At 38.4% G+C, this 22,986-nt stretch overlaps 1 protein-coding gene and 1 long non-coding RNA gene across 4 annotated transcripts in view; both read left to right on the top strand.

Annotated features, from left to right (window-relative positions):
- Positions 1-1,879, top strand: part of KIF18A (kinesin family member 18A) — an 85,007-nt gene extending 83,128 nt beyond the window's left edge. For all 3 annotated transcript variants that reach the window (XM_081543514.1, XM_081543515.1, XM_081543516.1), the window contains one exon: positions 1,244-1,879. In XM_081543514.1, the coding sequence (XP_081399640.1) occupies positions 1,244-1,326 (83 nt within the window). In that variant the 3' untranslated portion in view covers positions 1,327-1,879. The remainder of the gene's footprint in view (positions 1-1,243) is intronic.
- Positions 1,880-12,184: 10,305 nt separating this feature from the next.
- The window catches only part of LOC145526846 (uncharacterized), a 59,379-nt gene continuing 48,577 nt past the window's right edge, over positions 12,185-22,986 (top strand). Inside the window, exon 1 of the long non-coding RNA XR_014069231.1 lies at positions 12,185-12,254. This is a non-coding gene — a long non-coding RNA (uncharacterized LOC145526846). The remainder of the gene's footprint in view (positions 12,255-22,986) is intronic.

Here is a 22,986-nt window from a genome sequence, read left to right as displayed (position 1 = left end):
CAGGTTCAATCCCTGGATCCGGAAGATCCCCTGGAAAAGGTAATGGCAACCCACTCCAGTATTCTTGCCTGGAAAACCCCACAGCAGAAGAGCCTGGCAGGCTACAGTCCATGGGGTTGCAAAGAGTCGGACATGACTGAGCAACTAACACAACTTCCAATGGTTTATGTGGGCTTCCCAGGTAACACTAGTGTAAAGAATCCACCTGCCAATGCAGGTGACCCAGGTTCCATCCCCCAGTCGAGAAGATTCCCTGGAATAGGAAGTAGCAACCCACTTCAGTATTCTTACCTAGAAAATTCCATAGACAGAGGAGCCCGGTGGGCTACAGTCCATGGGGTCACAAAGAGTTGGACGTGACTGGGCACACACACACATACTGAATGGTTTATGTCCATTAGGATATCCAAGTGAAAATGCCCAAATACACATTAGGAATTACTAGAGAAATGAGAGAGAACCAGGGCTGCCTTCCTTAGAATCTATGCAACTGACTTCTCCAACTAACAGTGTACCAAGAAAAAAAAAAAGGGGGGGGAAGCATCAGTGAAAATGACCTTAACTCTGTTTACTGAGCATTTAGAGAAACAAGGAGTGTCAAGAGAATATGTGCCCCTAAAACTAAAACCTAATGTGACCAAGAAAATCAAGGAGGGATTAGTCAGACCCAAAAAGAAGTCAGTGCCCTCCAGTTGTAACAACACTACATTGGGTAGAGAATCATTGTGAACACTGATGAAGAGCCAGAAGAGGGGCATAGAGAAATGGAACCCATTTGTGAGGTTGCAGTGGAAGGAAAACGGACTATGAGATCAGGATCAGCACATTAAGAAGTGCTGATTCCAATGATACTTCTAAATTGGAAAAATACAGAAGTTTCAAAGTCCTAGGGAAGTAATCCAAAGAATGAAAAAAAACTTGATGGTGCACAAAAGAAAGGGAACAGTGCCCACAGAAATAATCTCTCCTAGTTCAAAAAGAATGGAAGTAAATGTGAGAGTTTTTTCACTGACTTCACTTGCTGGCTTTGGGGAATGGGCTGGGCATACGTTACCTCTGCACTAAAACTTCAGTTTATAATATAGAGAAATGTATTTCTACTTTCAAGCCAAGGTATTAATGTTCCTTTGTTGGTGTTATATTTTAAATCATTAATTACCAACTGTGAAGTTTAGTGAATGAAGAAAATTCTTTTTGAATTATACTTTTACAATATTTATATATATCTCTGTTTCTTCTCTAGAATATAAAAGAAACATCCATAAGGTAAAGCCGAGCATGGTTAGAAAGTTTGGAAGAAGTATTTCAAAAGGAAACCTAAGATGAGCCTCTTCGAAATCAAGGAAAAAAAAATCGAGGAGTCTGCTTTTAAAAGAGTTTTTTGCCAGGACCCTTTCAGGAACTTGTTTCAAGACCATCTTAAAAACTAGGTGTACCCAAATACCTTCAGCAAGCAGAAAATGAAATTCCTTTTGTTTTGTGCTTTTGTATTCTAAGCAAATATAAAATTTCAAGAGAAAAGGTATGTTTTACGTTTCTAAAATATTTGCTCCCCTTTAAAATTCCTGAGTCAGTGTGGTGGCAGCTCAGTTTTACTATGCTACAAGTTGATTAGAACATTTTAGAAAATAGTAGAGTTAAATTTCCCTTAATGGTTTTTTAAAATGAGAATTTAGGAGTGATAAAATTATGACCCAGGATTTATTTGGTCTTACATTGTTTTAATCATATATCTGACCTTTCTTTCCAAACATATTTAGATGTACAAATGTACATACATGTGCTGATAAAGCTGTTGTAAATATTATTTAAATAGTGTTCATTAATAAAATACTAATATTGTTTCTTGCTACTTGATATATTAAATATGTAGACTTGATCGTGCCTGCGTTTCTGTCTCATGACTGACTACCCCTTGCATGTGTGTGTGCATGAGTGGTTTGCATGCCCTCCTCCTGGGGATCTTCCAGACCCCTTACACGCCTTAAACTACTACTTTTCATAAAATATCAATTTTGTATATTTGTGTTTCAAATCAGTTCAAGATAAGTGGCACTAGAACCAAGTCTGAGAATAATCTATAGGTTTCTTAATGATAATGAGAACATGTTTTAATCATTTTTTTCTGTGATAGGAAGTACATGGGGCTGCAACTTAATCTTATGTCTTTGTTCACCTGCCTTGTTTGGCCTGTTTATCTTCTGATTACAAGTATTTGGTTAAATGCACTTTTAATTTCATATGGCTTAGGAACTGTCCCATTTAAGCAAACAGCCATTTAACAATCAGCTGCATATTTTAGGCCTTTTAGTTATTGATCATGTTTTTCAAATCAAAATCTAATTAGGAGAGTGTGAGATGGAATAATGACCTTTGAAGTTTCTTCCCAGTGTGACACGTATAATTCCGTATTCATCAAAGTGCACACAGGATCTATTGTAGGAAGAACAAACGGACAATTTTTGTTTTGCCTTTGTCATTAGGACTTTCGTTGTGTTGCCTATTTATCAGTTACGTTGGTCTATTATTTCTTTCCATTTGTCTTAGGTAATTATAAGGTTTCAAAAGAAATCTTTTTACCATGTACTGATGAATGGCTAGCTAGCAGGATTAAGTAACCCTACCTCATGGTCCACCTCATACCATAAGAACTGAGTGACTTTCTTATATGCCATTTTTATAAACTAGGGATTTCATCTTCCATAAAAGTTCCTAACAATACCTTTGCAGTTCAGTTCAGTTCAGTCGCTCAGTCGTGTCCGACTCTTTGCGACCCCATGAATTGCAGCACGCCAGGCCTCTCTGTCCATCACCAACTCCCGGAGTCTACCCAAACCAATGTCCATCGAGTCGGTTATGCCATCCAACCATCTCATCCTCTGTCGTCCCCTTCTCCTCCCGCCCCCAATCCTACCCAGCATTAGGATCTTTTCCAATGAGTCAACCCTTCTCATGAGGTGGCCAAAGTATTGGAGTTTGAGCTTCAACATCAGACCTTCCAATGAAAACCCAGGATTGATCTCTTTTAGGATGGACTGGTTGGATCTCCTTGCAGTCCAAGGGACTCTCAAGAGTCTTCTCCAACACCACAGTTCAAAAGCATCAATTCTTCGGCACTCAGCTTTCTTCACCGTCCAACTCTCACATCCATACATGACCACTGGAAAAACCATAGCCTTGACTAGATGGACTTTTGTTGGCAAAGTAATGTCTCTGCTTTTAAATATGCTATCTAGGTTGGCCATAACCTTCCTTCCAAGGAGTAAGCGTCTTTTAATTTCATGGCTGCAGTCACCATCAGCAGTGATTCTGGAGCCCAAAAAAATAAAGTCTGACACTGTTTCCACTGTTTCCCCATCTATTTCCCATGAAGTGATGGGACCAGATGCCATGATCTTAGTTTTCTGAACGTTGAGCTTTAAGCCAACTTTTTCACTCTCCTCCTTCACCTTCATCAAGAGGCTCTTTAGTTCTTCTTCACTTTCTGCCATAACGGTGGTGTCATCCACATATCTGAGGTTATTGATATTTCTCCCGGCAATCTTGATTCCACCTTGTGTTTCTTCCAGCCCAGCGTTTCTCATGATGTACTGTGCATATAAGTTAAATAAACAGGGTGACAATATACAGCCTTGATGTACTCCTTTGCCTATTTGGAACCAGTCTGTTGTTCTATGTCCAGTTCTAACTGTTGCTTCCTAACCTGCATACAGGTTTCTCAAGAGGCAGATCAGGTGGTCTGGTATTCCCATCTCTTTTCAGAATTTTCCACAGTTTATTGTGATCCACACAGTCAAAGGCTTTGGCATAGTCAATAAAGCAGAAATAGATGTTTTTCTGGAACTCTCTTGCTTTTTCGATGATCCAGTGGATATTGGCAATTTGATCTCTGGTTCCTCTGCCTTTTCTAAAACCAGCTTGAACATCTGGAAGTTCACGGTTCACGTATTGCTGAAGCCTGGCTTGGAGAATTTTGAGCATTGCTTTACTAGCATGTGAGATGAGTGCAATTGTGCGGTAGTTTAAGCATTCTTTGGCATTGCCTTTCTTTGGGATTGGAACGAAAACTGACCCTTTCCAGTCCTGTGGCCACTGCTGAGTTTTCCAAATTTGCTGGCATATTGAGTGTAGCACTTTCACAGCATCACCTTTGAGGATTTGAAATAGCTCAACTGGAATTCCATCACCTCCACTAGCTTTGTTCGTAGTGATGCTTTCTAAGGCCCACTTGACATCATATTCCGGGATGTCTGGCTCTAGGTGAATGATCACACCATCGTGATTATCTGGGTCGTGAAGATCTTTTTTGTACAATTCTTCTGTGTATTCTTGCCACCTCTTCTTAATATCTTCTGCTTCTGTTAGGTCCATACCATTTCTGTCCTTTATTGAGCCTATCCTTGCATGAAATGTTCCTTTGGTATCTCTAATTTTCTTGAAGAGATCTCTAGTCTTTCCCAATCTATTGTTTTCCTCTATTTCTTTGCACTGATCGCTGAGGAAGGCTTTCTTATCTCTCCTTGCTATTCTTTGGAACTCTGCATTCAGATGGGAATATCTTTCCTTTTCTCCTTTGCTTTTCACTTCTCTTCTCTTCCCAGCTATCTGTAAGGCCTCCTCAGACAGCCATTTTGCTTTTTTGCATTTCTTTTCCATGGGGATTGTCTTGATCCCTGTCTCCTGTACAATGTCACGAACCTCTGTCCATAGTTCATCAGGCACTCTGTCTATCAGGTCTAGTCCCTTAAATCTATTTGTCACTTCCACTGTATACTCATATGGGATTTGATCTAGGTCATACCTGAGTGGACTAGTGGTTTTCCCTACTTTCTTCAATTTAAGTCTGAATTTGGCAATAAGCAGTTCATGATCTGAGCCACAGTCTGCTCCCGGTCTTGTTTTTGCTGACTGTATAGAGCTTCTCCATCTTTGGCTGCAAAGAATATAATCAATCTGATTTCGGTGTTGACCATCTGGTGATGTCCACGTGTAGAGTCTTCTCTTGTGTTGTTGGAAGAGGGTGTTTGCTATTACCAGTGCGTTCTCGTGGCAGAACTCTATTAGCCTTTGCCCTGCTTCATTCTGTACTCCAAGGCCAAACTTGCCTGTTACGCCAGGTGTTTCTTGACTTCCTACTTTTGCATTCCAGTCCCCTATAATGAAAAGAACATCTTTTTTGGGTGTTAGTTCTAGAATGTCTTGTAGGTCTTCATAGAACTGTTCAACTTCAGCTTCTTCGGCGTTACTGGTTGGGGCATAGACTTGGATTACCGTGATATTGAATGGTTTGCCTTGGAAACGAACAGAGATCATTCTATCATTTTTGAGATTGCATCCAAGTACTGCATTTTGGACTCTTTTGTTGACCATGATGGCTACTCCATTTCTTCTAAGGGATTCTTGCCCACAGTAGTAGTCATCTGAGTTAAATTCACCCATTCCAGCCTATCTTAGTTTGCTGATTCCTAGAATGTTGACGTTCACTCTTGCCATCTCCTGTTTGACCATTTCCAATTTGCCTTGATTCATGGACCTAACATTCCAGGTTCCTATGCAATATTGCTCTTACAACCACGTAAAGGAGAAATTAGAGGGAATAAATTATAATGAATGTGGGAAAAGAAACCTGTTGAATATATGAATAAGGAAAAACTACATGCATTTATACTAAAACAAGGTGCTATAATTAATAAGTCACTAGAAAGCAATTTTTAAATAAACTTTATGTAGGTGATAGACCAATCATAAACATATGACTCAGTGAATTTTCACAGAATAAACACACCGTGTAACCAGCCCTGAGATCAAGGAATAGAGAATTATCAGAATCCTAGAAGCCTCTCTTGTATCCCGCCTCCCTCTAAGGCTGACCACTATCCCAACACCATAGATTGATTTTCAACTAAAATAATTTATTTTTGTTAAAAGATAATATTTTTTCCAAAAAGAACTGTAAACAATACAAATGTGTTTCCTCGTCCTCTCAACCACCCACTACCAATATTCCCAGTTGTAACCACTGCTAATAGTTAAGGTATGCTGCCAAGTCATTTCTTTATATTCAAGCCTATATACTTGTTTTTTAATTTTTTTAAAAAATGTATCATCTGATTTGTTTTGCAGTTTATTTTTTTATTCTCATTTGAAAGCAGCCTGGGCATCTTTGTAAAATCTCTTAAGTGTGAATTTCATAAATACCACTATCGCAGATAGATTGCTCTTTAGTGATAATTGGTAGCAAATAATTTTCATGAAGCAAGTCAAAAGATCAGAGAGAAACCCAAATGATGCTGTTTCTTTTGACTAACACTGCACACAATTTCCGCGAATATTTTGGAGTAGTCAGTATAATCTCTACGTCATGATGTCCAAAGTATAGTCCACAGAACATGGCTCACCTGGATACCATGCCAAGAAAAGGGCTCCATGTCAAGAGTGGGAAGCAGCAGCCTTCCAGGACATTGGCTGCACCCTTTGACAATATAAGTCCCTGAAGTCTTATAGTCAGAATCTTACTTGATTTAACACAGTAATTCCCAAATTCCTTTGAAACATCAAACTTTTAAAAAACTTTCTAATTGAGGATAATACAGTGAACCTTCATATAATCATAATACTGAGTCCACTTACCAAATTTTTCCACATCTGTCTGGGAGATCCCCTTTTCCCTTGTTTTTCTTCCTTTGCTGGAGTACTGTAAAGCACCCCAGATATTTCATCACTACATACTTGTTTATGAATCTGAAAATATTGCCATGTTCTTATTAAATACAAAAAAAGTACCTCCTTTTATTAAAGCATTCCCATCACTTCATGGTAAATAGATGGGGAAACAATGCAAACAGTGACAGACTTTATTTTCTCGGGCTCCAAAATCACTGCAGATGGTGACTGCAGCCATGAAATTAAAATATGCTTATTCCTTGGAAGGAAAGTTATGACCAACCTAGATAGCATATTAAAAAGCAGAGACATTACTTTGCCAACAAAGGTCTGTCTAGTTGAGGCTATGGTTTTTCCAGTGGTCATGTAAGGATGTGAGTTGGACTATAAAGAAAGCTGAGCGCCGGAGAATTGATGCTTTTGAACTGTGGTGTTGGAAAAAACTCTTGAGAGTCCCTTGGACTGCAAGGAGATCCAACCAGTTCATCCTAAAGGAGACCAGTCCTGGGTGTTCATTGGAAGGACTGATGTTGAAGCTGAAACTCCAATACTTTGGCCACCTGATGCAAAGAGCTGACTCATTAGAAAACACCCTGATGCTAGGAAAGATTGAGAGCAGGAGGAGAAGGGGACGACAGAGGATGTGATGGCTGGATGGCATCACTGACTCGATGGACCTGGGTTTGGGTGGACTCAAGGAGTTGGTGATGGACAGGGAGGCCTGGCGTGCTGTAGTTCATGGGATCGCAAAGAGTCAGACACGACTGAGCAACTGAACTGAGTGATATCCCTAAGAACATACTTTGAGCAAAAATGTAGGGATTGATCATGACTAAAATTAACTGAACATTATAGAATATAGTTAAAACTATTAGGTATTTAACTCATGAGAATTATTTGCCAGTTTGAAACAAACACTTTCACACAGTAATGCTAACTCCACCAGTCTCTCTTTCATTTTTACTAAGTTAAGACTTAAAGTTTGGTTTTGGTAGAGTAACATAATACAAATACGTTTTTATTATACTTTCCTACTTTTGTAAATTAGTTGGAGTACTTGTTCTCATGTGCCTGGATATTGTATTAACTTTGTTTACATGCCAGGAGGTAGGTACAGTCCATGCCACATATGATGAGTGACAGCTCTGCTGTAACAGGGCGTACATGTTCCTCAGAATCACTGAGCTATGCCAAACTGTGCAATGAAGCCACAGGGCTTACCAGGCAAGTGGAGTCAAGGGTACAACACTCAAAAACTTTGTCATTGGCACAGTAAAACACCAAAACCTAATATAAATAACTGCATTTTACATGTTAAATGTTTAAGAAATGCATAAATGCTACTATAATTAAGGCGCTTTGCCCTGAAAAAGAAGTGAAGTTTGCTAGTGGAAATGGGTGTAAGAGAGTTGCAGTGTGTGGGTTAAAATGAAAAGATGGCAGGCCGGTGGTGATCTAAATCAGGTAGAAATGTGTAACATCAGATGTGGATGGCTGTGGCGCATTGTTCTTGAGAGTGTGTGTTTTGTGTACCCCATGGCTTGGTTCACCTGTGTGCAGTTTTCTGTGTTCACCTAATGTTGCGTTTGGATGAAATCTCATAAACAAATGTAAAATGCACATTATGCTGAAATTGTTCCCTGATATATAAATGGTGTCATAGCAAAAGCATATTTTCAAAACAGCTACAGCAGAACTAACTATAAATATTGAATGTATGCTTAATAATCAGAAAAGGGATTTGCATGCATAAGAAATATATTTTATTTTAAATTATCCTTTGGTTCTTCATATTTAAATAACTTGGATATCTAAGGTAACTGCTCAGTTAGCCCTTTGGTGTTAATGAAGATGCAAGCCCTAGAATCAGATCAGACATTTTAACTTTGCTTTGAGACCGACTTCCAATCACAGACGTTATAGTGTCCCATCATTTGTGAAGGAGCCGTCAGTCAATAACTCTTAATAATAGTCTTAACTCTTTTGGACTCTCATCGCGTGATAATCTCTTTAAATGCATTTTTCATTTATTCCTCACAACAAGCCTTTACAGTAGATGTTACAGACTCACAGTCCCTCATTTACAATTCTAAGAACTTCACAAATTTTGAAAATCAGAAGTTTTCTGTTTTTGTAATTTTTGTCTGTAAAACCATACTTCTGCTAATGTGGGACTGTTGATAGTCTTTATCCCACTTAGTGTGAACATTCAAAGTTTCCACTACAGAAATGCTAATGTCTGATTATGGGATGTTGCCTCAGTCCCCATAGGTGTAGTTATGTAAGTACAGCATATACATCATATTGATTTTCTAAAATGAAAATTTTGAATTCCCAAACTCCTAGACACAATTATTTTACATGATGGTTTATAGACAAAATATATTTATTTTTCTACTTAGAAAAAAAGATGACCCTTACAAAGTGAGTTTGTCAAAGACCACAGTAGCAGAGTTGGAACTTTGAACTCAGTTTGGTGTAAAAGGGTTGCTGCTATCCCTAGTCCATGCATTGCCTCCATCTACAGTGGGGCTAATACTCTGCATAGATAGATAGATAGATAGATAGATAGATAACTGGATATATAAAGCATACAAAAAGGATCTACTACAGGAAATAAATTCCATTCCCATGGTCATCTGTGATTCGGTAGAACGATTTGTTCAATGTGTTTTATAGGTATAAGTAAATTAGGTTTAGCTTGTATTGTTTACATCAAAAACAAAACAATTTAGAGTATTATTAAGTATTAGTAGCAGTCTTTAATATTACTGTGAAAATGAAAGTTGCTCAGTCGTGTCTGACTCTTTGCAACCCCATGGACTGTACAATCCATGGAATTCTGGCTAGGATACTGGAGTGGGTAGCCTTTCCCTTCTCCAGGGGATCTTCCCAATCCAGGGATTAAACCCAGGTCTCCCCCATTGCAGGCAGATTCTTGACCAGCTGAGCCACAAGGGAAGCCCTTAATATTACTAAAGGCATTCACAAATCCTATGTATTGATTTTTCAAGGACAATTGTATGTGTGTCTTGCAATCAAAATATCACATGATATTACTTGTTGCATATTCACAACTTGCTCAAAAGTTGTTGGCAACTACTCAAGATAAAATTTGAGTCATTGGTTTATATTCAAAATGTTTTTGTATATAATCAAAATTTGAAGAAACAACTCGGACACTAAGACAAAATATAACCTTGTTTTCAGGAGTCAGCACAGGATGGTTGTTTTTGAAATGTGTATGTAGAGTGCTGAGTTCTTCCTCTCCTGTAACTTCCCCCAAAAGGCGGCAGTTGACAGATAGTCCATACTTCTCAGATTGAACATCATTTAAGAAACCACTCAAGCTTTGCAAATGGCAAGTTCTGCATAACAGCCACTGTAGGGATTAGTCCATCAAGTTAAGAGCTGCCAGGAAAGGTTAGTTCTGAGATATTTCTGTCACATGTGTATATGTACGTAAAGCAGATGTAAGACAAAATAAGCCAAGAGCCATAATAAAAAAAAATTAAGAATGAAAAAGTAGTTTATTCTCATACTTTCAAACAGATGGAAGGTGAAAGATGTCTGTTTGGTATAATTAAGAAGATTAGTGACATGAGAGGAAAACAGTTCTATGATCAGGACTTTGGACAAAAATACTGTCCTCAGCCTTATTTCTTATCCCTGCAGAATATTCTTATTCTCTGCAAGCTGCTTCTCAAATAGAAAATATAAGGAATCCTTTCTAATATCACTACCCTCTGCTCACATTCCTTTCCCATTCTCCCTTCATGTGGCTGTTTCAGAATCACAGTATCTTTTTTAATTATTATTCCCCCCTGTTCTTCCAAATAGCAATTATTAATGTAGGTTAACTCACACCCCAGTTCTTATTCAGTTCAAAATGCTACCTGAGAATGTTGCAAGTGCATTGCTCCCTTGAATTCTTCATATCCCATAAAAAAATATTAATGTATTTGAACTAAGCCTCAAAGATCATCACTTGACTGCTCTGACTGTATGTTCTCTACTCTTCCTGCTTCCTTTGCTTTCTCCAAATAAATCTACCTTCATTCCACTTCCCTATTCAATTTCAAGACAGCTGAACCATTGAGCCCCCAGTTAGCTCTGCCCCTACAGTTTGAAGAGAATCTACTTACAAAATAGATTCCCAGCAGCCATCAACTTTTTTACTGTCTTACATTACAGAGCACTACCTAAAATGTCCCCAACTCAGACAAAAAGTTCCCAGCTAACACTGAGCTTAATAGATAACTACAGTGGGAGTTTTGCCCTACAAAAAAGATATTTTCCAAGTTTGAATGCCTAAGTGATTTTAAATATTGGAGTCAATGTTTAAGGGCCTCTACTTTTTTTCCCAAAACTTCAATTTAACCTCTTTCAGCTATTCATCATTTTACCTGTAAAATTTGATTCTCTTACTTAGAGATCAAAGTGAATTAACTTTATCAGCTTCACTAGGATTGCCATGTAGATGAGATTGATTTTGCCACACATTTTGGGACCATATTCCTTGTAGGTGTTTAGTTAATTACTAAATTTTTTTTCATTCTTACTAGCCTTTACTTTTCTTCCCCAAGATATGTATAATTTAAACGTGTAACCTCTCTTCATTATAGTATTATATATAATTATTCAAATGTTTTGCAAGTTAGATTATCAAGTATTTGTACATGTCCACAGAGTTGTTATTCTGACATTTTAGTAATACAGCAGACATTTGTTTTGCTTGGTCCACCTAACCTGAGTTTGATGAAGCCATCTCACTTTTTCTCTGGGAAACCACTCTTCCTCAGTGAGATCCTATTGGAATTATCTCTGCACACACACGCGTGCACACACACACACACATTCCCTCAGCTCATCATGACTATTCTGTACCCCAACTTCCTGTAAACAATGATTGGTTTCAAGTAGACATCTGATCCAAAATTCAGTGGTTTCCCAGTCTCTTTGACAAGTGGTGCTGAGAGAACTAGACAGCTATATGTAAAAGAATGAAATTAGAACCTTCTCTAATACCCATATGCAAAAATAAAGTGGATTAAAGACCTAAATGTAAGACGAGATACTATAAAATGCCTAGAAGAAAGCATAGAATATTCTTCCACTTAAATCATAGCAGTATTTTTTGGACCCATCTCTAAAAACAAAGGAAATAAAAGCAAAAATAAACAAATGGGACTTAATTAAACATGAAAGCTTTTGCACTTCATAGGAAAGCCATCAACAAAATGAAAGGACAACCTACTGAATGGGAGAAAATATTTGCAAATAATACAACCAACAAGGGATTAATATCCAACATATTCAACAGCTTATACAACTCAACATCAAAAAAAAAAAACAAACCCTGATTAAAGAATGGGCAGAAGAACTGAACAGACATTTTTCTAAAGAGGAAATGCAGGTGGCCAACAGGCACATGAGAAGATGCTCAATATAGCTAATCATCAGAGAAATGCAAGTGAAAATCACAATGAGGTATTATTACCTCACACCTGTCAGAATGACTGTCATCAAAAAAGAACACAAATAACACGTTGGCAAGAATGTGGAGAGAAGGAAACCCTCGTACACTGTTGGTGAGTATGTAAATTGGTGCAGCCTCTGTGGAAAATAGTATGGAGATTTCTCAAAAAAATATATAGAGAGAGAAAGAGCTACCATATGACCCAGCAATTCATCTTCTGAGTATATATCTGAAAAAGAAAATTTGAAAAAATGCATGCATTTCAATGTTCACAGCAGCATTATTTACAATAGCCACAATAAGGAAGCAAACTAAGTGTCCATCAACAAACAAATGGATAAAGAAGATGTGGTATATATATACAATAGAATACAACTCATAAAAAAGAATGAAATTTTTGCCATTTGCAGCAACAGTGGATGGTCTTGGAGGGCATTATGCTAAGTGAAATCATAGACAAATACTGTATATATGGAATCTAAAAATTATAACAAACTTGTGAATGTAACAAAAAAAGAAGCAGACTCACAGATGGAACAATCTACTGGTTGCTAGTGGGGACTGAGTAGGGGTAGGAGAGTGGGAGGTATAGACTTTTGGGTGTAAGTTAGGTTACAAGGATGTTTTGTACAACATGGGGAATATAACCACCATTTTGCATAATTCTAAATGGATTGTAACCTTTAAAAATGTATAAAAATTTTAAAAAGAAGTTCAGAATCTTCCCTAATGGTAAAGAATTTGTTTCGTTTCGGGGTTAAAACGTATTAGCTTCAGATAAGCCTAGATTTCTTACATCTTCCCCAGCTTCACTGAGAAAGCTGTCTGCAGAATAAACACACAGAAAAGTGAGCAGAACTGAGAAAAGGAGAAAGCTCGTAATGATGTCACTTAAACTGTTTAATCCAGGTTTGCCTGAAATTAGGTAGATTCAACCCCTTTACTACCCAATTCCGTAAACCAATGTATTCTCTTTCTCACTTGAGCCATTTTTTCTTTCCTTTTTTTTTTTTGTTTTTACTCTATTTTGAGATATAGATTCACAGGAAGTTGCAAAAATAGTACAGATTCTGTGTATTCTTCACCCAGTGTTTCCCCAATTGTTCTTACATCAATATCAAGCCAAGATATGAGCGTTAGTATGTAAGTGTGCACAGTCCTGTGCCATCTCATCACGTGTGCTTTTCTATCTAACCACCACTGCTGCTGAGACACAGGACTGTGCTCTCACAACGAAGACCTCGCTCATGCTACCTCCTCTTCGTCAAACTCACCCCCCACCCACCATCCCTCACTCTTGGCAGTCATTAATCTGCTTTCCATCTTTATGACTAATGTTACATAAGTGCAGTCATACAGTATGTGACCATATGAGATTGACTTTTCTCCCTCAGCTTAATGTCCTTTAATTCATCCAAGTTGCTGTATCAATAGTTCATTTCTTTTACTATTTTTATCTATTTATTTGGCTGTGCCAGGTCTAAGCTATGGCATGTAGTATCTAGTTCCCCAATCAGGGGTCGAACCAAGGCCCCCTACATTGGGAGCTCAGATTCTTAGCCACCAGACCACCAGGGAAATCCCAATAGTTCATTTTTGTTTGTTTGTTTTACTTTTTCTTATTTGGTATCCCATGATGTGAATATACCATAATTTAACTGTTCATAATTTAACTCCACTTCTTGAAGGACATTTTGGTTGTTTCTATTTTGAGGCCATTGCAAATAAAATCACTACACATTCACTTACACGTTTTGCTTGTTGAGCTCTTTTCATTGATTTTTCTGTCATTTACAAAAACTGAAAGCATTTTGAATAAAACAAGCAGAAAAATAGCAGAAGAGTGTAGGAAGAAAAATTTTCTCCATCTTTACATATTTCTTCATTTTCCCATAAAAATAGAAACTTCCACCAACATTTATTCTCTGAGAGGAAATACAGAAACTTCTTTCTCTACATTATTTTTTCTCCCCAACAGAAGTGGCCTATCTAATCTGGGAGATTAAAATCCCAACATCCATGGTTCCACATTGTTCTACTGGACTGGATTAAAGTGTAGAATGGTACTACTCTACCTCATGTATAACCTGGGCTTTTGCTACATTTTCTTGCTTTCTCATGGCCTGTGTTTTCTCAGATTTTATCTCCATGCAGTGAACAGCCAGGGTCAGGACACAAGCCAAGAGTCCCACTGTTCTCACCATTTCCTTTCTTCCCATTTGCATTCAGAGAGCATTGTGTAAGCCATGTTCCTTCGTGGGGTTGACTGAATAAGAATTTCAAGATCTGAACTTGGAGAAAAGTTGTGAAAAGCTCTATACCCTGTGAGTTCTCCAATCCAGATCTCATGTCTACTTCTCAGTTGAGGTGTGAGGGATTAGTTTTTCCCAAAACTCCCAACATGTAATACTTATTTGTACTATATGACTTCTCAAAGATATGGCCACCTTTAAGTTCTTCACATAATTAAATTTATATTTCTTTTTTATTGTATCAGCAGGCTCACTTAAACTCTATGATCTGTTTATGTTCACTCTATTCCTTATTTCTTCCTTGCATATACATATACATCAAAATCTCAAATATGATCCTGAGTTTCTGAATTAAATCACTCCCCATGTACAGATGAACCATAGCTACATTATTAAATTCCATTTATCCTCAAGTTTCCATCCCCATTTCAAACACATCTTTATTATAATGATCAGTGCTTTTTTTCACATTGGTACATGACTGAAATGTACAATTTTTACATTACTGTTTTTTTACCTATTTAGCTCATAAAATTCCAACTTTCCCTCATCAACATCCTTACATCTTTTCCTAATATGCTAAAAAAAAAAGTCAAGTATTAGCATGAACAGAGCTTGCATTTCTCTGCCTGGCCATCACTGGCACAAGAGCAGCAAAGCCGGCAGGGATATAGGGTATCAAAAAGAGATACACATGCTGAAAAAAGGTAGAACATCCATCAGTAATTCTAGTAACATAGGACTGTGTATTTTGTTCATCTTTCACCTGGATTTTTCCAAAAGCAGTGTTCAGCTGCAAGCTAATGCATCTGCCAAACTTACCTATTTTGTTAATTATAGAGCCCCCTAGAGAATTTCCCACGAGACCATAAATCATTCCAGCAATTGGGTGCTTACACTACTGAAGGCCCAGCATCCATGATCCTACCTCTTTTTCAGAGCCTGTAGTGAGGGAGGCTTCCCTCTTGTTTACCTTTTCAGTTTTGAAGCAGTGACCAAGCCTGTTAGCTCTTTGTGGCCCCAGCCGGCTACCAGTATCCTCTGAAATACTTTAAATATTTGGATGTTCTTGACTATTGGAGAAATGTACTGTTGCTATTCCCCATTTCGGGAAAACTTTAAAAGACAAGCCTTAAGGGTTAATTAAATTAGATAAGCTATGCAAGTGAATTTTAGTGCTTCTTTTTGACAAATGCTTTTTTTTTTAATGTTTATTTTTTACTGTGCTGGCTCTTTGTTCTGCACATTGGCTTTCTCTAGCTGGGGCAAGCAGGGGCTTCTCTCTAGTTGGAATGGCTTCCCTTGTTGTGGAGTGCAGGCTCAGTAGTTGAGGCACACAAGCTTAATTCCCCCGAAGCGTGTGGAATCTCCCTGGACCAGGGATTGAACCTGTGTCCCCTGCATTGACAGATGTATTCTTAACCACTGAACCACCAGGGAAGTCTCAACACAATGTTTTTGATTCCTGTAACAATGATGTTTCCTGGGAGATTGCTTCTTCGTGACTGACTATAAGTTTAATTTCATAGGCGATATAGTGTAATGAACTTTCGGTTTTATTTAATAGATGGACTCTGTAGATGGACTCATTCTCCCTCCCCAAAAAAGAAATGATGGATAACAATTTATGATATTAAGCATCTTTTGTAGGTATTGGGTATGTTTCATCATCTTTCTTTCCCACTATTGAAAGTTAATTTTTAACTAAGGGTGGTGGGAAGTGATGGCTGTCAGAATTAGTTGGAACTCATTTCAAAATTCTCCATCTGTCAGTAGTTCAGCATCATTGCTCATAGTCCCAAGATGATACAGTTGATTGCAGGGAAATGACATCTCCAGGTGAAATCCATTTACAAAAGTAAACTAATTCCCAGCAATGACCTTAATGACCATTAGAGAAAGTCTCTCATCAACCAAAAGCAAGCTGCAAAGGGAAGATGAATGCAATCATTCACTTGGCATGCACCAGACATGAAAATTTTCTAGTTTTTTTCCCAATTCATTTAATGCTCATTTAGAAATATGCACTCAAAAGGACTTGCTATTTCATTCTTTTATAAACTGTAAACACATCACAGTGGTATTTGGATATCTTACAGACTTTGTCTGTAAACAGAAGTTGCTTCAAGGCATATTCCAGATACTTACCGGTACAAAATTTTAGATGCTTAACAAGTTCTTCAGATGAATGGTAATAATTTTTAACATTTGGATAGGAAAACCACATTTGGTACAATGAAAAATGTTGTAGTTGTTTACTTTTTAGTGACCATCATAAAGGCTATAGAACACATCTGCAAAATAAATCCTGATTTATAGATAGTTTCATGATACCTTGAAACATCTATATCTGAAACATATTTGAATAAAAATTCAGGATTCTAGATCTTATCATATTGTCTAATGCCAGATGGAATGGAACATAATATTGCACAACTTAGCATGACTCAACAAAGCAAGTGGTTTGGACTTAGAATGTTTTTCAATTACAAGTGTCATTAGAAAGAAAAATGCTAGTGTTGGGGGAAGGGAGAAAACCTATTCCTGAATAACCAATTCTTCAGACTACTATATTGATGAGATCAGTTGTAGTATTAGCAGACATGTAATAGAATGGACCTTTTGTATTCAAACATGTCTGTTTGTGAAAGGACCAATCAGCTTGTCCACGGGTGTATGTTAAGAAGCATTCACAACTGGTTGAAAAGTCAGTGAAAAGAAATCACTGATGTAAACATGAAGTGTATGCACTGTTCAGTTCAGTTCAGTCTCTCAGTTGTGTCCAACTCTTTGCGACCCCATGAACCGCAGCACACCAGGCCTCCCTGTCCATCACCAACTCCCAGAGCCCACCCAAACCCATGTCCATTGAGTCGGTGATGCCATCCAGCCATCTTATCCTCTGTCGTCCCCTTCTCCTCCTGCCCTCAATCTTTCCCAGCATCAGGGTCTTTTCCAATGAGTCAGCTCTTCACATCAGGTGGCCAAAGTATTGGAGTTTCAGCTTCACAATCAGTCCTTCCAATGAACACCCAGGACTGATCTCCTTTAGGATGGACTGGTTGGATCTCCTTGCAATCCAAGGGACTCTCAAGAGTCTTCTCCAACACCACAGTTCAAAAGCATCAATTCTCTGGCACTCAGCTTTCTTTATAGTCCAACTCACATCCATACATGACCACTGGAAAAACCATAGCCTTGACTAGACGGACTTTTATTGGCAAAGTAATGTCTCTGCTTTTTAATATGCTGCTAAGTTGGTCATACCTTTCCTTCCAAGCAGTAAGCGTCTTTTATTTTCATGGCTGCAGTCACCATCTGCAGTGATTTTGGAGCCCAGAAAAATAAAGTCAGCCACAGTTGCCACTGTTTCCCCATCTATCTGCCATGAAGTGCTGGGACCAGATGCCGTGATCTTAGCTTTCTGAATGTTGAGCTTTAAGCCAACTTTTTCACTCTCCACTTTCACTTTCATCAAGAGGCTCTTTAGTTCTTCTTCACTTTCTGACATAAGGGTGGTGTCATCTGCATATCTGAAATTATTGATATTTCTCCCGGCAATCTTGATTCCAGCTTCGGCTTCATCCAGCCCAGGGTTTCTCGTGATGTACTCTGCATATAAGTTAAATAAGCAGGGTGACAATATACAGCCTTGATGTACTCCTTTGCCTATTTGGAACCAGTCTGTTGTTCCATATCCAGTTCTAACTGTTGCTTCCTGACCTGCATACAGGTTTCTCAAGAGGCAGGTCAGGTGGTCTGGTATTCCCATCTCTTTCAGAATTTTCCACAGTTTATTGTGATCCACACAGTCAAAGGCTTTGGCATAGTCAATAAAGCAGAAATAGATGTTTTTCTGGAACTCTCTTGCTTTTTCAGTGATCCATTGGATGTTGGCAATTTGATCTCTGGTTCCTCTGCCTTTTCTAAAACCAGCTTGAACATCTGAAAGTTCATGGTTCATGTATTGCTGAAGCCTGTCTTGGAGAATTTTAAGCATTACTTTACCAGAGTGTGAGATGAGTGCAATTGTGCGGTAGTCTGAGCATTCTTTGGCATTGCCTTTCTTTGGGATTGGAATGAAAACTGACCTTTTCCAGTCCTGTGACCACTGCTGAGTTTTCCAGATTTGCTGGCATATTGAGTGCAGCACTTGCACAGCATCATCTTTCAGGATTTGAAATAGCTCAACTGGAATTCCATCACCTCCACTAGCTTTGTTCGTAGTGATGCTTTCTAAGGCCCACTTGACTTTACATTCCAAGATGTCTGGCTCTAGGTGAGTGATCACACCATCGTGATTGTCTGGGTCATGAAGAACTTTTTTGTACAATTCTTCTGTGTATTCTTGCCACCTCTTCTTAATATCTTCTGCTTCTGTTAGGTCCCTACTATTTCTGTCCTTTATTGAGCCCATCTTTGCATGAAATGTTCCCTTGGTATCTCTAATTTGCTTGAAGAAATCTCTAGTCTTTCCCATTCTATTGTTTTCCTCTATTTCTTTGCATTGATCACTGAGGAAGGCTTTCTTATCTTTCCTTGCTATTCTTTGGAACTCTGCATTCAAATGGGTATATCTTTCCTTTTCTCCTTTGCTTTTCGCTTCCTGTCTTTTCACAGCTATTTGCAAAGCCTCCTCAGAGCGCCATTTTGCTTTTTTGCATTAGATGAAAACAAAATGCTAAGTAGAAAAATACCCATTGTAAATATTAATGTGGCAATTAGACTTTGAAACTTTAGACTTGGTATTATAATATTAATCTATACACATAAGGTTCAGAAGAGTCATTTATATTTATTTTTCTTAACTTAAATCAGAGCCAGTAGTCAAATAGGTTTGTATAGCAGTAAATGTTGGGCAGAACCCGTTGTGTTATTTGCAAGCCTTTCTTGGGAGTGAGAGGTTTCTATTTGGAGTGTGAAAAACAAGAAGGAAGTTACTTCACTTAAAAAGAATAAATCAGTATTTAATATTCCATCCCACTTTAGTCATGCGATGTTCATAGCAACTAGAATATAAGCTCTGTGAAATCCAAGATCATATCACTTTTGTTCCCTCTTTTCAAGAAATCCAGTGGGAGGCCCTACCACAGTTCATGTTTGGCATTTCCCGGAGGAAAGCAAGCTGCTTCATTTAGAGGAACACACATCCAATGCTGTACAAATTACATGGTGAATGTTGTTTTTCACCAGCATTTTTTTTAAGTGATTTATTGCTTATCAGTTCAGTTCAGTCACTCAGTTGTGTCTGACTCTTTGTGACCCCATGAACCGCAGCACACCAGGCCTCCCTGTGCATCACTAACTCCCTAAGTCCACCCAAACCCATGTCCATCGAGTCGGTGATGCCATCCAGCCATCTCATCCTCTGTCGTCCCCTTCTCCTCCTGCCCTCAATCTTTCCCAGCATCAGGGTCTTTTCCAATGAGTCAGCTCTTCACATCAGGTGGCCAAAGTATTGGAGTTTCAGCTTCACAATCAGTCCTTCCAATGAACACCCAGGACTGATCTCCTTTAGGATAGACTGGTTGGATCTCCTTGCAGTCCAAGGGACTCTCAAGAGTCTTCTCCAACACCACAGTTCAAAAGCATCAATTCCTCGGAGCTCAGCTTTCTTTATAGTCCAACTCACATCCATACATGACCACTGGAAAAACCATAGCCTTGACTAGATGGGCCTTTTTTGGCAAAGTAATGTCTCTGCTTTTTAATATGTTATCTAGGTTGGTCATAACTTTCCTTCCAAGGAGTAAGTGTCTTTTAATTTCATGGCTGCAGTCACCATCTGTGGTGATTTTGGAGCCCAGAAAAATAAAGTCAGCCACTGTTTCCACTGTTTCCCCATCTATCTGCCATGAAGTGCTGGGACCAGATGCCATGATCTTAGTTTTCTGAATGTTGAGCTTTAAGCCAACTTTTTCACTCTCCACTTTCACTTTCCTCAAGAGGCTCTTCAGTTCTTCTTCACTTTCTGGCATAAGGGTGGTGTCATCTGCATATCTGAGGTTATTGATATTTCTCGCGGCAATGCCAAGAATGCTCAGAGTACCACACAATTGCACTCATCTCACACGCTAGTAAAGTAATGCTTAAAATTCTCCAAGACAAGCTTCAGCAATATGTGAACTGTGAACTTCCAGATGTTCAAGCTGGTTTTAGAAAAGGCAGAGGAACCAGAGATCAAATTGCCAACATCTGATGGATCATTGAAAAAGCAAGAGAGTTCCAGAAAAACATCTATTTCTGCTTTATTGACTATGCCAAAGCCTTTGACTGTGTGGATCACAAAAAACTGTGGAAAATTCTGAAAGAGATGGGAATACCAGACCACCTGACCTGCCTCTTGAGAAACCTGTATGCAGGTCAGGAAGCAACAGTTAGAACTGGACATGGAACAACAGACTGGTTCCAAATAGGCAAAGGAGTACATCAAGGCTGTATATTGTCACCCTGCTTATTTAACTTATATGCAGAGTACATCATGAGAAACACTGGGCTGGAGAAAGCCCAAGCTATAATCAAGGTTGCCGGGAGAGATATCAATAACCTCAGATTTATTTCTTGTAACTGTCTTTTTAAGATATATTCTGACTTCTCCAGAGGGGCCTGGGTCATGTGCATATGTTCTATATCTGTCAGGTAGTGAGTGAGTCATGCAACTTGAGAGGTGTATGCCATTTCTCCCCTCTGTGTGGGCAATGGGACATGTGACTATTTCATTCTTAGCAAGGCTCTCATTTTAGCCCTAAACATTGAATTGTTTAATAATAACTTTGGTTTAAGTTTTTAAAAAATCAAATCTTAACATATTGAACTTTCCTGTAATGTTAAGATTATTAAATAATCACCTTGAGTCATAACTGCAATTATTTATAGAGTATTTTTAGCTAAAAGTAAAGAATTCTTTCTTTTGCTGAATTAAAACTCATACTACACATCTACTAGACAGCTTTTATTAACCCTGTGTGGGCTTCCCTGGTGGCTCAAATGGCAAAGAATCTGCCTACAGTGCAAGAGACCTGGGTTCAATCCCTGTGTCGGGAAGATCCCCTGTAGAAGAAAGAGAATGGCTACCCACTCCAGTATTCTTGCCTGGAGAATCCCACTGATAGAGGAGCCTGCAGGGCTACAATCCATGTAGTTGCAAAATGTCAGATACGACTAAGTGACTAACACAACAACAATTAACTCTGTGTAAGTTTACCTCTTCAGCATGCTTAGAAGCCTAAATTCTGTACTATAGTCTCATTTTTCTATGTCTATTGACTCATAGAAGAAAGAAAAATTACATTTGTAGATGTAAATAAAATCTTTCATCTTTATGAGTAGGAATCAGATGAAACTATAATGATCTCTAATTGTCCAGTATAATTTCAATCAGAATTGAGGAAATGGGATGTTCTGGTTATTTCAATTTGGAATTTAACCACTTTTTAAATTTTTGATTTCAAGCTTTTTTCATTTTGACACTTATTGTTGAAGATTGCTCTTAGAACCTTGGAGTAAGAAGGAATATTGGTAGTTTCTTATCTGTCTTTCCATGCAGTTCTGGAATTGTTTCTCTGGTATTATTGCCTCTTCCTGAGAAGTTTAATGGATTGGAAATTAATCTCTTTGCAAGATGGCATACTTCATTAACGGTACACTGTATTGCTGCTGCTGCTAAGTCGCTTCAGTCGCGTCCAACTCTGTGCGACCCCATAGACGGCAGCCCACCAGGCTCCGCCGTCCCTGGGATTCTCCAGGCAAGAATATTGGAGTGGGTTGCCATTTCCTTCTCCAGTGCATGAAAGGGAAAAGTGAAAGTGAAGTCGCTCAGTCGTGTCCGACTCTTAGCGACCCCATGGACTGCAGCCTACCAGGCTTCTCTGTCCATGGGAGTTTCCAGGCAAGAGTACTGGAGTGGGGTGCCATTGCCTTCTCCGGTACACTGTATTAGAAAGGTCTAATTTATGTAGAATCCAAATCTGACCCACTGAAACTTTGGACCATTGGTTTCAGTTCTCTTTTTGCAAGCAATAAAGCTGCATCTTTTGCTCCCGTTTTACCACTTATACTTAATGTAGAATCTTATGCAGTATCATTAACTGTTATTACAAGTACTTGATAACATTACTGGGAAACATCAATCCATTTCCTGATTGATTGCATATGTTGTGTGAGTCAAAAATGCCTTCAGATGCAAGGAAAAGAATATCCAACTATAATAGTTTAAGAAGTGAGAGCTGACTTTTTCACATATTAGAAATCGAGATAACTAATATCTGGTGTTTGTTCTCAGCAATACTCAGTAAAGTTTTCTCTGCAATCCTCTAGGCCTTTCTTGTCACTGTCTATATTTAAGGCAAGAAGAAAAAGAAGGCGGAAGGTTTTACCCAGATATATCTCTTTTTCAAAAAGACAAATGCTTTCCCAAAAATGCTCCAACCAGGCTGTGTGGCTTATTTACAGTTTTGTTCTTAGCCCTTAAGAGAATGTGACACCCAGCAAGTAATTGCTAAATGTGAAATTAATACATGAATAAATGTCTTACATCAACACTGCCATGTGAATAAAACTGTGGCTTTAGAGGAATTCAGACCAGAGAGGGAA

The sequence above is a fragment of the Giraffa tippelskirchi genome, chromosome 11, assembly GCF_054371585.1.
Source record: "Giraffa tippelskirchi isolate mGirTip1 chromosome 11, T2T-mGirTip1v1.2.pri, whole genome shotgun sequence".
Classification (NCBI taxonomy): Eukaryota; Metazoa; Chordata; class Mammalia; order Artiodactyla; family Giraffidae; genus Giraffa; species Giraffa tippelskirchi.
Note: the sequence above shows the minus strand (reverse complement) of the source record. Positions and strands in the feature narration are given on the sequence as shown.